This window comes from Bacillus rossius, chromosome 1 (genome assembly GCF_032445375.1).
Source record: "Bacillus rossius redtenbacheri isolate Brsri chromosome 1, Brsri_v3, whole genome shotgun sequence".
NCBI classification, from domain to species: domain Eukaryota; kingdom Metazoa; phylum Arthropoda; class Insecta; order Phasmatodea; family Bacillidae; genus Bacillus; species Bacillus rossius.
Genome location: NC_086330.1, coordinates 122,208,250 through 122,225,041, shown reverse-complemented (window position 1 = coordinate 122,225,041; position 16,792 = coordinate 122,208,250). Strand labels below are relative to the sequence as shown.

At 40.2% G+C, this 16,792-nt stretch overlaps 1 protein-coding gene across 1 annotated transcript in view; it reads left to right on the top strand.

The window, feature by feature from the left end:
- The first annotated feature begins 3,510 nt into the window (after nt 1–3,510).
- Nucleotides 3,511–16,792, top strand: part of LOC134534588 (tumor protein p53-inducible nuclear protein 2) — a 46,900-nt gene continuing 33,618 nt past the window's right edge. The window contains exons 1-2 of the mRNA XM_063373105.1: nt 3,511–3,519; nt 6,885–7,057. Coding sequence (XP_063229175.1) covers nt 3,511–3,519; nt 6,885–7,057 — 182 coding nt within the window. The remainder of the gene's footprint in view (nt 3,520–6,884; nt 7,058–16,792) is intronic.

The window sequence follows — 16,792 nt, the reverse complement described above, 5'->3', positions numbered from 1 at the left end:
ATATAAATTGAATCACAAGCATCCCAGGTCTGCTCAACCCGGACAGTTTGGATTTAACTGAAACCTTCCCCACGTACGATTAGTCTTGTGGTTTGCTGTTGCTGTTGGATGTATCGTTTCATCGTAGAATATAAAAGGAACTTTGGTTGTTTCAGTTGCTGTTGCACGTTTAGTTAAAAAGGAAAGCAAAATAACAAAGCAACCAGCTGATTAACTGATTGTTTGGACTGACAGTTTGGACTGGCAAGATGCTGTTTCCACGCCCGGCAATTCGGACTGAGGGCTTTTTAGTTCACAGTCCGATTGATGGAAATCCATCAGTTCGCCATTTCATCAGTTCAGAGGTCACTGAAAGCTGAAACCGCGAATTTTTCCAATCACTTTTCATAATCATTAAAATTATATATATATATATAATATATATATAATATATGTAATGTGTGTGGTTTGGGGTGGGGAGGGGGGGCATGGCTATGGTTATTAATGCAAATGCAAAATACGTTTTTTTTAGAGATAATACTGATTATTTTCGTACAAAAATTGGTACATAATTTTGTATTTTAATTGATGTTTCATTCAAGCATATTTTCCCCAACCACGAGAAAAATAATCGAATACTCAATAATGGGACTTTATATTTTTTATTTTGCTTATTAACATCCGCAGTTACTACTGAAAGCTATTGACAGAACAACTTACTAATACTAACTTTAACAATTGGAGGTACTGGGACAACATAAAGCTTTAATACCCAGATAATAATCCGAACCAAGTATTATTGCGAACACTATTTTGTAGTGATATAAATGTTTTGATGTAAATGTTCAACAAATTTACAAATATCTGTAATTTTGCATTCACAAAAAAAAACATTGTATTGGCGGGGACACGTGACTGCCTGTTGTCCGAGGGGACGAGGGTGAACTTGGCCAGGCCGCTTCTCCGCGACCTTTGGCAGCGCCGCCGTGCTAAATCCGCGCGCCTGGGCCGCTGCCCTGGCCAAGTTAGCCACCGGGTTAGTGTCGCCCTTCATTGCTCGCGGGGAGGTTACGCAACTATCTCCCCCTCCCCGACCGCCCACTCTTCTCACACCTCTTCCCTCTCGCGCGCGCGTCCTGCGCGAGGGTGGTAGGTGCTTCTGAGCCGGCGCGCAGTCTTCCCGTCGTGCGTAGGACAACTGTAAGATTTCAGTGTAGCCATAACATTATATGGCGGTGAAATGAAGATAAAGACGTAATGCAAGTCCCTTAAGTGCTTTCAATAATCTCTACCGCTTTGAAAACACGCGTTTTAGCTCTTTTCACTCTCTTAAAATTACAGTTTCAAAACGAAATACGGTAACAGAACTATACCATCCGTCCTCAGCGTATTCTTAAATGCTTTCCGTAAATAGACACCACTCTGATATCTTCAGCAGTTTTCAAATTGCGTGGATTTTTCTGAGGCTCTGAGCACCGTATGTGTGCCCAGGCAGGCGGGGTCTTTAAGGGGGTAAAATCCTAAATTATTTTACAATTTTCTAGCGTTACGAAAATCCCGATCGCATGAGGGGAATGGTTAGGTACGTGATGGGGGAACAGGTAGAGGAGAAGGAGAGTGCGTCAGCAGCGACACAACTTCAAAGCATGCACTATCGGTCGAATGGGAAGTGGGCGTGGGAAGGGGGGGGGGGGGGGGGGGTAAGTTGGTACGTAGCGTAGCATGCTATGTGCTGGTTGGAACGGCCGGAAGAGGAGAAGGCAGAGGAGAGGTAGAAATGACGCAGCAGTGATGCTACTGATTTCTCGTGACGCTGCTTGTGTTTGTCTACTCCTCAGTATTTTTTATTTTTATTTGAGATCATACCCACACCCCTACCAATCTCGATTTTTTATAAATTGTACTCTAAAAATACTAATAATTTATCTCTATATACCTAATAAGCAAGAAGTTTCACTTCTGCCGCACGTTGACTCCATGCACTCAATTTTTTTTTTTAATTTCTAGGGTTTAAAAAAAAAAGTACATTAAATAATAGGAATGGTTCCTGACAAAATTATTGCCCTCGGGCCTTTGGTTTCTCTTGATGACCCGACCACACCTCTGATCACGTGCCGGAAGTGCATGTATTGATTGGCACGAGTGTGCCCAGGCTGTCGGTCACGGATTGTGGCCACTAAAGACGTGACCTGAACACCGTGTTTATGACTTGGAACTTCCCGGAGTGCTGCGCTTTAGTGAACATTTGGCCGGAACCGAACTCCTTTCGCGGCCACCTTCTATACGTCAGTGTCCCTTCCTTCTCCCCGAAATTTATCATATTTTACGGTAGTGATAAAGATAGGAAAACATCTTTGGAATGGATATCTCAATTAATTTATATAAGTTCTATCTATTAGCTTCTATTTACACTATTTATTAAATTGCATCTTTTAAAATGTCTGTCCACAAATTAATCACTCTTTTATTTAGTCCCCCACTATTCACTCTCACCACCGGAGCTCGGCTTGACAGAGGCTCTCTTCACTGCACGTCTCTTACCGCGCACCTCTGTCCCAACACACTGCTTCGCACCGCTCACTCGTCCGCCGCACATACAACATCCGGATGCTTCTGTCCCCGATGCACCAGTCTCCGCACACGAAGCCCGTCGCGGAGGCTGGCGTCACCGTCTTTATACCCCCCAGCCCCATTTAGGAATGGTCTCGCGCCCCTTTAAAGTATCGCGTCGTCAGAGTCGAAGCCTCCAGAACAATGGCGTGCTAGTTACGCCACTTCACGCAGTGGGGTTCTGGAAATGTGCCGAACCCTCCAGAGACGCTGAGGAATTGTTAAGTGGGGGAAGTGTGTAGGGAGGCGCCATTGCTAATCCGGTTAGGTGTTGTAACGTAAATGGAGTGCGACCCACCCGTAGGCGAGAGCGCAGGCCGCCACCCCCTGCCCCCCCCCCCTCGCAACAATATTACTCGACCTGTTTCGAACGAAACTATAGTAAATCTGGTATCATACCAAGATTTCACTGCGCAAGAGTACATTGTAGCTTACGGAAGCTCGTCACCACCTGGGCTATCGTACACACAGATCACTGTGGTTTCAGTTCAAAGCAATTTTATAGTAAGGAAGTTTAACTTACTGCAAAAAAAATTAAATAAAAACGTGAAGTATATGCTCCTTTTTTTCGATTTGACTATTTTATTCTTGCCAATTGGGCATTTATTTAAAAACAGATTTTTATAAACCAACAGTAAAAGTTCATTCTGTTTTTGTGAATGTAAATAGGAACTGTTTCATCACAATTCGCAGTTAGCTTAGTCTGGACGAGTATCTTTATAACAATGTGTTTGAAACTTGCTTAGGGTCTGCTTGGATTCCGCTCAGTTAAGTCTGTATTTATTTTAGCCTGACATGAGGGTGAAAGCCACAACACATTATTTTTGTCAGTGGGTGGATGGGCAAGGGCTACATGCGTGGAATGGGGCACCCGGCTGCCCTACCCGAGGGATAGATCTGACGTTCCGGCCAGCCTGGAGAATGCGCGAGGTGAGAATATTACATGGGATGAATTTATGTGAAGGGACTACCCCGAACGTCTGAAACGTTTCCCACTTGAGAAAATCCGGGTTCAACCCCGCCAGGTATCGAACCCCGGTCGCCTCGGTGGGAGGCGAGTGTTCTGACCACTCGACCGCCGCGCCTCTCAGTGGGTTCGACGCGACGTGGCGAGGTTAGTAAGTTAATGCCTTGCCATGGTCTACACATTATAAGGTGGACCTAAAATATGTCGACACCAATATGTCAAAAAACAAATTGAATTATCGTGTAGTTAATTTTTTTAAAAATCATCTTGTATTTTTTTAGGTTTTAAAACACATTATTAATTAAGTTAATTAAAAAATAAAACCCAAGGTCAGTATTTCGCATGGTTATTTCGAGGCAAAACGTTTTCTTTTTTTAATCCATCAGTGATGTCAAGACCTATTCGTATAACCTTTTTAGACATGTATCAGACTTCGATCCAGCATGACGTAGGTTGCGGGTGTCGTGCGGCCATAGACAGTGAGCTCTCTGTTGGTACTTCCTCACTTCACGCTGCTCGTTGTTGCTACTCTAGTCCGGCCGTTGCTTCGTAAGCACAGACACACAGTCATCAGCTGGACGGCTCTAATCAGGGCGGTAATCAAGCATTAGTCTCCCACGCGGCAGTTTCCACTGTCCACGTGAAAGCCGTGAAGGCCGTTCCAGGTCATTATTTAATACATGCGTTGAACACGGTTGCATTTGTAGACTTTTAGAGTGGTTGAACTTTCACAAATTATAAAGATATATAGTGCATACGTTTTGCATAATTTGCTGCCAGAGTTGTGTTTATGAAATGTGTGTGCAGTACCAGTGAGGAGGTTCAAATGGAATAAATAACTGAAACTTTTTATATTTAAAGGCTTTGTGATATGGTTAAAATTAATTTCAGAAGAATTTATTTAATTTTATCATGTCTTTTAAAATGCTGAACAATGGGACCTTGAACTACCTACCCTCTTAAATAACTTATTTTGGGAAATATTTGATGATTTCGGGACGTAAGCAAAGTTAAACAAATTTTTCTGGAAAAAAAACTTCTGGTAACATCATGAAGTATAGCAGTAGTATTAATTTAAACATAAAAATTTCTGTTTTGTAATCCATTTTTGCGTTATTTGTACGTACCAAATATTTAAAAATAATGACTTTTTTTTTTCTGTTTAGTTTCATGAAAAATTAAGTGACTTGTAAAGCCAGCAAGCTGAAGTTGAACAGTGTGATTTTAAAATAGCGACCTGACAGGCACAGCAAGCAGTTGAAACCGGGAGCTCTGCGCACCACTTTTCCCGCGTGCGGAACATCTATGTCTGTGAAACTCCACGTCTACTTCCCCATCATCGAGTATGGAAGTGTGCGAAAACTGATAGACCTACATGAACAAAATGTGGTTGCGGTGAATGCTAAGATATGACCAGTACTACATTTGAACGGTAATACAATTAATCGCATTATTTATTAAAGACTCACATACGGTGTACAAAACTTTATTTTAAAAAAAACACGTGATTTGAAAACTGCTGAATTTATCAGTGGGGTTGAGGGTGAGTATTTCTGTTTCCGTATTTCGTTCTTAATTGTATTTTTGGAAGAGTGAAAACTGCTAAAACGCTTTTTCCAGAACAATTTATAGGCATGAAACATCCGGTAAAGATTCTTCAAAGCACCCAAGGGCCTTGCATGACACCTTTATCTTTATTTCTCCGCCATAAACAACTGTGATTTCCGAGCTGTAATAGTTGTTGCGGTAATAGTCATGCATAGTTGCCTAATGCATGACGAGAGACTGCGCGCAAGTTCAGAGCGTTGCGATTAGAGGCGATACCGTGTTGGAAGCATAAGCGAGTGGATCACTTATCATCCCGTTTAACCAACACCCATGACTTGGCGGGCCCCTTTATCGCACTAAATAACAAAAAAAAAATTGACGAAGCGCCCAGTAGTAAGAAACTGCACTCCGCATTCCAGTGAACCGGGGTTGGCATTCCTGTCCAAACATCCCGATCGCGGTTTCTATGGTTCGTCTAAATCTCCAGGCCAGATCGATTTCGAACCCCAAACAACCCTGATTCGTGACGTTTTCGTTACCTTCTATGACGACCTCGCTGACGACTAAATTTTCCCCAGCTTAAATAAAAAAAATTCCAACAGAAACTTATATTTCTCAGTACCCGTAACTCTAACTTTCATACACCCATGAGTCCCGCAGAATTCTATCGTTAGCACCAATTTCTCCTAAAATGTCAGCATTTCTGTATTCTTTACAAATAACACGAAACTCGTACACGAAATTTAAAGTAGAATTCTTTAAAATAATGTCAAGCGTTCCTCCGCCGCATCGTGAGGGCCTTTCGGGGAAGGGGGGAGGGTCGGAGAGAGGAAAGGGGGAAGTTTCGGCTGGTACACTTATTGCTTTCAACTTCCCTCCGTCCTACGCTGCCCTCCCCATTGCGCACCGTTCCGTACCGAACTTATAGACGTTTTAGTGCTAAAATGTAACCTTAATACGCAAGGAACGCGTAACACGCAAGTCGTTTATAAACCGCGAAAGTCGCAAGACGCCACCAACCCAACAACTTGAAATTGTAAAACACTAGAAAAAAATTTTCTCCCGGGCTTCATTTTTATAAATCATATTTATCATGAAAACATAGGTAATTGTTATTAATTTTATTTTAAAAGAGTTATTATCTCTTACTGCGCGAAATTTTAAAAAGAGAAAACTTGATGTGTACATCGTGGTCTTCTTGCACATAACATCTACGTCTGTAAAAGTTTCCGGAACACGTTACTTCGAAATAGAAGGTGGAAATGCAAGCCGAAACGCAAAAAGTTGAAAGTTGGGCCAATACTTGCGTTGTTTCTGCGTCGTGAAAACATATTTTTTTTGAACTTTTTGCGTCTTGCGTTCTTGCTTAGTTTATAAACCCGTCATAAGGTCCGTTCTACAATCACACGGAAGCGGAGACGGATCGCGTAAACGGATAAGGATCTCACAGAGTATATGCAATGACACGTAAGGGTTAGCTCGGCATTGCCCAGCTCTTCAGTTTTAAGTTTCTCCGTGCGACCAATACAAGCTGAGTGTTTGGCGCGGTGGTAGCCATGTTTGTTTACGTGTTACAAGTACTTACAAGATAATATAGGGTTCTATCGTTACGTTGTGGATAATTTTTTGTAGGCTATATATGTAAATCCCGGCCATGTTATGTTCTCGTAGTTCAACGTTTGTTAGTACTGCAGACCATGGTTGCAACTGGTTTCCGAAGGAATCTTTTGTAAAAGCACAGACAGTTTTTCCGCGCGTGTCAAGGTGGACATCGCCGCAGAGAGGGAAGGACCGCGGCAGGAAGGGGCAGTGCGCCCTCGGCTGGCAACGAGATTGTGTCGGTCGGCCGCGCGCCCCCGTGCTGGGGTCGATACGGGCGTGCTGTGACGCACCGCCCCGCGCCGCGCTCATTGATTACCTGCTCCTGCCCGGAGCCGCGAGCCGAGGCCAGCAGTCCGCCAGCATTCCCCTTACAACTATTTGCAATATGCGAGCGAGTCTATCAGCACAAAGCCAGTGATGTGTAACTTATAACATCATGTGGCCTCATGTTGCAAATACCTACACTTATAATACTAAACTCGGACACGGAGTTCTTTATAATAATGCCGAGCGTGAAAAATATATGCAAATTGTGTTTTCAACTACATATTTGGACGCGAATAAAAAATATCTATCGCACCCGCCGCTAGAATTCGCTGCCGGAGCAGCTACGTCGACTGTCGAATCATTCGATTAGCAGAGCGAAATTTTAAACTAGGTATATAATGAAACGGTTCCGATAAAAGCGAAAAGGAAATAAAAAAATTCTAAACCCTGGCTTTGGACCTGATTTTCGTGAAGAAATTTTATTAAAATACTGCCCATCTTTTTAAAATTCATTAAACAGTTAATACTATAAAGTTTACTTTTGTCATTGTGAACTTTGGTTCGTACTATCCGTCACAGATGGTAGAACCGTGGTTGTTACACATTTCCGTTCCTTGACTTCCGTCGCACTCACAAAATGACTCCTACCAAATGCAGCATACCGAGAGCTAAGATGTAACACTCAATAATGTTGTAAGGTTATGACATCACCGAAAACGTCACTAGCGCAGCCATTTTTTTGACAAAACGGATGACTTGAGTTTCCATAAAATATTTTGCATATAGAACGGGTTATAAAATATGTTGGATGTAAGTTGTAGCGGTCACAACGAATCTTTAAAATGGCGAAGAACACATGGGCGACTAAAGAGGCTATAAAGGTGAAATAACTAAAATAATTTTAATAGTAAATAACTTTATATGTAAAAGATAAATAATGTGTCTATTACTTTAAAAAAATTAGAGAACATTTTTTTTATTATGTAACAAGTATTAGCTAATGTGAGTTATATTTATAGAAGTTTTTAAGTTTAATAAATGCACAAAAATCATAAGTTCAAAATTTCCATTCAATACTGTGATGGATTATTTAAATTTAAAAATTAGATTACAGTTAAACAGTTATAGATAGCTGAGGTCAAAAGTAAACTTTGATAGGGTGCATGATTTGAAATATATGTTAGGTTATCTGTCCTGCCTTATTTGGTGGAAAAAATTGGAAGCCATTTTGCTTGAAATGTTTCCCTTCCAACTCTGTTGTCAAATATAGTTGTAGATGAATATTTGCCATTTTGTCAGGGCCCAAAGACCTGCTCTCCATAGTTGGAACAGTCGAGCAATCAGGCAAGAGAGGTTCGCGGGGGCCTACCGCCACTCGCAGGGCTTAGTTCTTGCATCATCTGATTGTCTGTACGAGCTCTCTTCACTCTAAAAAAAATTTTGTACTTTTACAAGGGAATTTCTTGGAAACCCTGTTGCCAAGGATATTTCTTGCAAAACTACAAGGCAGAGCCTTGCAAAATCGCACATCGTACAAAGTTCTGCCTTGTAGTTTTACAAGAAATGTCCTTGGCAGCAGGGTTTCCAAGGATTTTTCTTGTAAAATATACAAAAATTTCTTTCAGTGTTCTAAAGCTGAAACGATATAAATCAACATGTTTCGTTACTTATACCTCATTCCCACAAAAATACACCTTCGCCTAGGTCTGCTAGACGCGACGGTGCTGCTACTCACTTAAGGCCCCCGCTGGCCACACACACGGTGAGCAGAGCTTCAGAAAAAAAACACTCGATTTGAAAACTGCTCAACATATCCGAGTGGTGTCTGCTTACGAAAAAATTTTTTTTATAAATAACGCCGAGGGCGGATGAGTAGTTTTGCTTCCGTATTTCGTTTTTGATCCATGCTCCGGGGTGTGGCACAACACAAGTAAAATAATAAACGATACTAGCAACTAAACTACATGTCGAAAGAGAAGAATAATTTGGGAACTAGCCCATATAGTTTAGCGACTACATGCCATATTGAAAACCGGCACTAACGCACGTGAAGTTAAACTCAGACGAACACGGATGTTGCGTCTGTTCTGGACGGAGGTGCGCAAGAGTCTCTATGGCGTCGCTGAAAGTAGTGCGAGAGGTAGAGGCAGGTCAAACATGGGAGTATTCGGGCCAGAAAAGACGCTGCCGAGTTGCGAAAAGGATTTCTGGGCGGGGCATGATTTTTGCGCGAGAAAAGCACCGCGCTGGAAGGAAGGTGGGGAGAGGGTGTTAGAGTAGCGTGATGCGCTTTTGCACGGGATACAGGAGATGCTGTGAACAGCACTAGGAAAAAAAATCAAACACACTGCTGCTTGGCGACGGGATGCTGAAGATGACGATCCAAAAGGCTTGAGAAAACTATACAAATATCTTAAAATAAAAATTACTTCAATAAATCTCAAGTAACAACTTAAATATCCAAAATAAAATTGTTACCCAAAAGTGGCACACCTCCCCCATATATATGTGTGTGTGTGTGTTTGTGTGTGTTGTGTGTGTGTTTAAATACTGAAACACATGAATTTGTAAAAACAATCGGCAATTTGGTGTTTTTCAATTTGCTTGTCATTCTGGATCTGTGCGTCGTCAACAAGATAAGTCCTTTTAAGTGCCCGGCAAGACTGGGTCTAGTAAGCCTTCCAGTAAAGTTGACGAGATGCAATTTGACGAGCTACTGCACGGACCGTCGGCGCGTACCCAGCGCATCATCAAGAAGTCGCCCACCTAGTCCCGATAAAACATTTAGCACGACGTCTCCCAGCTTTGCTTTATTGCATCCGAATAACAGTAACAAGCACATGCCAGTATGTAATGTAACAACTGTGTTGTGACATTTGCCGCGGCGAACTGAGATGGTGATTTTAGGTCCGCATTATAGAGCGGAACTTGAAGGAAAGTTTTAAATATGTTTTTTAATATATATTGGCCAATATTAACGTAACTTTAAAATATCTGCCCAGAACGATGTATAAGAACAATCTGAAATATACGTAAAAAAAAATTGTATCATTATGTTTTGTAACGTTTAGATAAGTTTGGTATTGTATTTAATTATTTAGATAATTTTTTATCTTTATATTTTTAAAAAAAATATATATATATATAGCTCGCTAATATGTATTTATATGAATTAAGTAACCGTGCACGTGTTATTTAATGATAAATGTGATAAAATTGAAATATTTATATTTTTCTTTTAAAACATTTATATATTTTTAATCATGGTAAACTGCATAATTTGTGTACAAGTTGCAGGCAAACGCACTTCATGAAGTATATATTGTACGGAGTACGATCATATTAAAAGCGCCAACAAGTAAAACATATTTTCTTTCGCTAAACCTGTTTATCCTCCTTATAAAAAATTGTCAATATTGGTTTTTTCTCTGCTCACAGGCTTGCAAATAATGAGCAGCTATTATGATAATCGTGGTGTTACAACTCACTGTTTTTAGCGATTTAAAGTTGCAATGTTTTGTTTACCGCGTGCAAATGTGGCTTCTCCTAGCAAGTAGTAGGGACTGTCGCTGCCTTCTGTCCACGCGGAGAACAGTGACATATGATAGGTTTGCGAGATAGGGAGGAGTAAAAAGGCTAAACTTTATTTTCACTGGACTCATTTGGAGTGCATTTCAATTCTGGAATAGATATACTCTTTTACGAATAAATGTGCATAGCCTACATAAGCCTACTGCTATAGTTATGACCAATCAAAACATAATACATTTGTGTAATATTTAGTTTGAAGAACAAATTACGTTATACGGAAACGATGTAGTGGGACTTGTCACAAAACACAATTAACAAATACGTATCAAATTTTTCCACAGCGAAAATTTCCAAAATTTTTATGTAGGTAAATTTTAAATAGGTAACAAAAAATATAACTTCCGTTAATATTTAATAAACTGTTTGACATTGCCAATCATAGAAACAAATGTAACATCCTTAAACTTTAAATTGTAATTTGTTTACAAGCTATTTCTCATGACCACGCGAATTTTATACGTTGGAACGATACTCGTGTTGAAATATTTAAATGCAATAAATGGTACATATTCTTAAACCCATCCCGTATAGTTTATATAAATAAGGGTTTTTTCCTTTAGGATTAATAATAAAATGTAAACTACGACTCGGCGATAGGTCTACCTACAGTATCACGTCGCTTATTTTTATCTAAATATACATAATCTAGTATAACGAGGTTATTGTTGGTTTTGAATATAAGTAGCTTAACTTAGCCATTCACAATATTAAAAAAAATAATATAGCCTACCTAACTTAACCAACCATCGACAAATGTTTTAAGTATTTCAGAACCACTATGGAACCTCCATTATCAAAAAATCGAAGTTCCGAGAAAAAGAAACCTCTCAAATCTCTAAGAGGAATTGCGAAGGGGGTGGCGGAAAAATTGCGACAGTTTGTGACGTCATTCCGATACCTAATTCCTCTAGCGAGTGTTCAAGAATAGGGTCTAGCAAATCTCTGCCGGAATTATTTCGACAGCGTCACGAATAGGGCCCCAAGTGGCAGGGACGCGAGACGCAGACATGTCCCTGGTCTGGCCCGGGAAGTCGAGGCACACTGCGTCCCGAAGCCGCACTGCCTGGCAATAGCCCCTGATGTCACGCCGGAACAGTGGGTTGCAAGGTGACCTTAAGAGGACTGTGCAAGGTCGAACCCACACAGTTGACCAAGCGCATCGTCCTAACGCTGCGGTTTCAAACTCGCGTTTCCACTGCAACAGACATCGCTGCGTTAAAGGCTTCTTTCACTTAACGGACGCTTAGCTAACTTTAAAAAAAAGTATCTTCGAAAAATTAAAAAGAAAATGTATCACTGTTTTGAAAGATCTTGATTGTAGCGGTATGCTGTTTTTTTTTTTTTGCCAGAACGAACAGAAACGGAACTTCGCAGTAAACTTTATTTATTTTAATTCATGACATTTAAAAGGCCTGCTACAAGTAAACTCGTGTAATCCACGTATTCTGAAAGAGGCTGGAATGCATGCCATTATACATTTAAATTTCGCGGATCTGCACAGAGCAACTGTCGAGTGCGCTCGATGGGGGTACATGGCCAGTTTTGCTCCCTTCCGAAATATACTTTTTTTTTTGGTGAATGGAACTGAAATTATGCGAAATTACATATAGCCTATTTGTAGATTTTGTACAATTACATGAAAACAATAGTATCGTTACAAAAGAAATATCGCGTTCCAATTGGGTTCGGATTCTTGCCCGGGCATTTACGCTTTGTTTGTCCTAGTTCCTAAATTAGTTAAAGTTATTTGTAAATTGTTACCTGGATAGCTGTCTAGTATTAACTGCAAACATTAATAAGCATAATAAAAGAACCCAAGTCTCAATTCATAAATATTCGAATACTTTTTCCGTGGTCTTTAAAAGGATTGTGCTTGTATAAAACACTATCAAAATTTAAATTATGAGCCAGTTTTTGTAAGTGCGACAAGAAATACTCAGTATTGTTTCCAATTATATATTTAATTCATGCAAAAATAATCATAATAATGTATATAAAATGTACAGTGTATATATATATATATTTTTTTAGTGTTACAAATTATTTCTTGGCAACTGGTTTCCAAAGGTATCTTTTGTAAAAGTACAAAAAATATGTTTCCTGTGTAGTATCTCCGTTCGAAGGGTCTCCACGCCATCGAGGTACGTGGGTAAATAAAGTACAGGTATATATGAATCTCGCCCATCCATGAGGGAGCCAATATACGAAGCAGTAATGCCTGGACCACATCTCTCTGGACACGCCCCGGACGACTCTGAGCCAGTGATAAACGAGGAGAAATACTGACACAATCATGTGCAATCCAGTCCAGAGGATGAAAAGCCACTGACCTTGGTTTCAGCCAACGGGCACGCTGATGTAGATTTTCCCCCTTTGTAGGTATCTAGCTTGGAGCTTAAAGAATTGCGATATAATCGTGGCTGTAACTATTTACTTCAAGGTAAGTCCAGTTTTATTTATTTTTGTTTATACTTCCAACATACCGTTGACAGCGAGGTCATTAGAGACGGAAGCCCATTACAACATCAACTTTGTTTTACACTATTATGTTTCGTATGTTCCTGCGGGTTTGTTATTGGCTCAGGGTTCTCCAGGGCGCATCATCTTGAGCCCAATCCCGAAAATGATAAAGTGTGAGGTTTTGAAGTCTTCCCTGTCGCCAAACGAATTCGCGAAATTATCCTGTTTCAAACGATAGCTGTTTGATGGAGGGGGGGAGGGGTTCACGAGCGAGTGACTGATCCCGATATTTAATTATTTCTCTCTCTTCGTTCCCATTCCTATCGCGTCGTCAGCCCCATTAACGGTTTATAAACGATGCAAGGGACACAACGTCGCAACAACGCAACACGCAGCCAACACAAGTACATTACAGTCCTTTATGTCGCAAGACATCGCCAACACTACAACTTAAAATTTTAAAACAATAGAAAAATAAGGTTAAATGTGCGAAAGTTTAACAAGTTGAAACGTAATGTACCTATATTATAAAAACAACATCGATTCCTTCTATGCATATAACCTGAGAATTATAAAAGTTTGCGGAACACCTTACTTCAAATATGGAAGGCGAAAACGTAAGCCGAAACGCAATTATTTGGAAGTTGGCCGATGCTTGCCTTGCTTTTTTGCGCTATGCGTAGAGTATAAACGTCGCTGTTGAACTTTTCGTGTCTTACATTTCTTGCATAGTTGACAAACACGGCCTAAAGCACGTGGAGGCGAAGTCGGGGTCACACGGGAATTGTTCGCAAGGTGGAAAACGCAGCGGACGTAGCCTCGAGTGGACGTGCTTCAATGCATTCTATCAGTGCCCAAATACCCACCTTCAAACTTTCAGTCACTCTTTATCAAATGCTGAAATACGAGTTAATACTCTATATCGTACATTAAGTTAATATTTTAACTATACTTATAATAACCTTAATATGATATACTTCTATTTAAAATTATACCAGTAAAATTTATTTATCTCATAATCATAAAATATGATGTCTACTAGACTCATATTAAGAGTTTGCATAGCCTAAACTGGACAAATGCTGAGTGTTGACGCTTCTGCAGGCTGTCTCTAACGACAGTAAATGTTTGGGTCGTTAGTCATCGGCGAGGGCCGGTGGAATGGACGATCGTGAATTCCCAGCTCGTCGGAGTCGCCATTGTTCGCGCCCTCCGGCGCGGCGGACTCGCGACGGTTACGTAACCACTGCTTCCGCCGCGTATCGGTCATCATCCCGGTGACCCGGGCGGGGAGCGCAGGTCCGACCAGTGGATAGTGCCTCTCTCGGTTACCCGCTGGAGATGTCATTTCATCCGGCGCAAGTTGCGATCAGACGTGGCAGAGTTGGGGAGTGCAGGGGTGCCCATCCCACAATGATGGCGCATCCTCCCACCTTAACCAACAATCACCTCCCCCCCCCCCCCAAAAAAAAAAAACAACAGATTCTTACCCAGGACTTTGAGGTTGATAGTATCCAACCAGGTGGTCAGGAGGTTCTACCTTTATGAAATGTTTGGAAATTAGTGTATCGAAATCGTGTTTTAATGCAAATATAACACTAAAATATTAAACGAAATATTGCACACACACACACACACACACATATACATATATATATATATATATATATATATATATAGGTATATTAGATTTGGTGTTTATTAATTTTTTTCGTATTTCCTCCCTCCAAGTGCTCTAAATTTCCTCCCCCCTCCCAACTTTCCTCAATGGCGCAACTTCCGTCATACATATTATTATATCCCCTGTTGGTGGCCCTGGGATGGGGGGGGGGGGGGGGGGTTGACAAATGAGATATGTTAATAAGTCAAAATGAAAACGGACCTCCTTAAACTACCCTTTCCGTTTTGTATATTACAATCATTTTTATTATTAAAATAAACTTTAACGTCAATGCCTTGCTGATGTGTTTCTTAATACCTTTGTGTTAACAATACCTACCTACTCACTTACTGATAGCATTTTACTATACTTCCTAGCGAGTTCCTTTCTAGATATTTAACAAATAGCAGAATTACTTTTATACAGATGCTTTTTTTTCTAACCAAATGCCAACCAGAGTGACTACAAACCTCAGTTCTGACTCTCACTCGGAAGACTACTCTCTCCCTTGGATCCGCATCTGGATCCCTCAGTGCCACGCTTCTGTTGTGAGCGCTATTCTCGACTGACACTAGGGCGAATGTTAGGGGAAGGGGGGGGAGAGACTCGCCAGTTCTAAAACTTTGGTAACGAGCAAATTCATGTGTTTCCATGTTGAAAATACACTTATAATACAAAACTCGGACACGAAATTTAACGTTGGATTCTTTAAAATATAGTACGAGCGGGATACATATATGCAAATTGTGGTTTCAGCTGCATTTCTAGACGAGAATCACACGTAGTTTTCTCACCTTCCGCTAGAATTCATTGTCGGAGCAGCTACGGTGACTATGGAATCATTCCATGTGCAGACCAAAATTTTAAAATATATATAGTGAAACAACTCCAATAAAAGCTATAAAGACGTGAAAAAACACTAAACTCCGACTCTGGACTTGATTTTCGAAAAGGAATTTTATAAAAATACTGTTAATACTATAAAGTTTCCCATTGTAAAATTTGGTTCTCGCCATCCGCCACAGATAGCAGCATCGCGGTTAAAAAATTTCCGTTCCATGCGACTTCCGTTCCATTCGTGAAATTACTGCAACCAAATGCCGTATACCGAGAGCTAAGATGTTTCACATCAAACAAAAACTCAAATTACAAGTGGCCCAGGTTAAAATTACAAGTGGCCCAGGTTAAAATTACTTACCTACAAAGTCACCGCTTAAAGTTTCATAAAAACGCCTTACCGCCGCGAAGACTGCACGCCAGGTCGGTGCCAGGCGCATAGAGGCGAAGGAACGTGCGATGCACGAGCTAGTGTCGCCCTTAGCGCCTTTGCGCTTTTCAGAGCTTGTTCACCCAGCCAGGTGGCAGTCTAAATATGCAAAGTTACTTAATGGTGGAGCACTGGGGAAGAAGGCCATTGTGTATTTTACAAGTATATAAAATTTTAGTTAGATTTCACACCACCAGAGTGAAGGGTATTTATTATAGTGTGATTGGGTGTTTCTGTTATCTATGTGCCTTATTTCCAAAGAAAAGTTATTTGTTCCCTGGATTCTGGATCCTGTTATGACAGTCTGTGTTTTGTAATGTTAATGGTGTATGGAGTTTTAGAAAATATTGACAAATAACCTTCATTAAGTTGAAGCATTTTCAAAAGGAAATTGGAAGGAAGACATTCTGAACAGAAAAGAAGAATGGGTTAAAGTTATGCATGAAGCTTGCTATTAGCGTAATTAAATATTAGTGTGATAAAATGACAAATGCATTTTGCTTAAAATTCACTTTTGCACTATACAGAAATTTTTTTGGTACTTTTACAAAAGATTATTTTGGGAGCCAGTTGCCAATAAATAGTTTGTAATACTACAAGAAATACATTTGTAAATTTGTACAATACATGGTTATTTTTGCATATATGAAGTACGTTTTTCGAGATAATACTAAGTATTTATTTTTACAAAAATGGCCCATTATTTTATATTTTAATTGTTTCATTCAAGCATGATTTTTAAACTATGGAAAATATATTAGAATATTAAAAAAATGTGACTTTTATTTTGTTTTACCGTTCTTATTGATATGCGTATTTAATACTGGAAAGCGATTCAGGG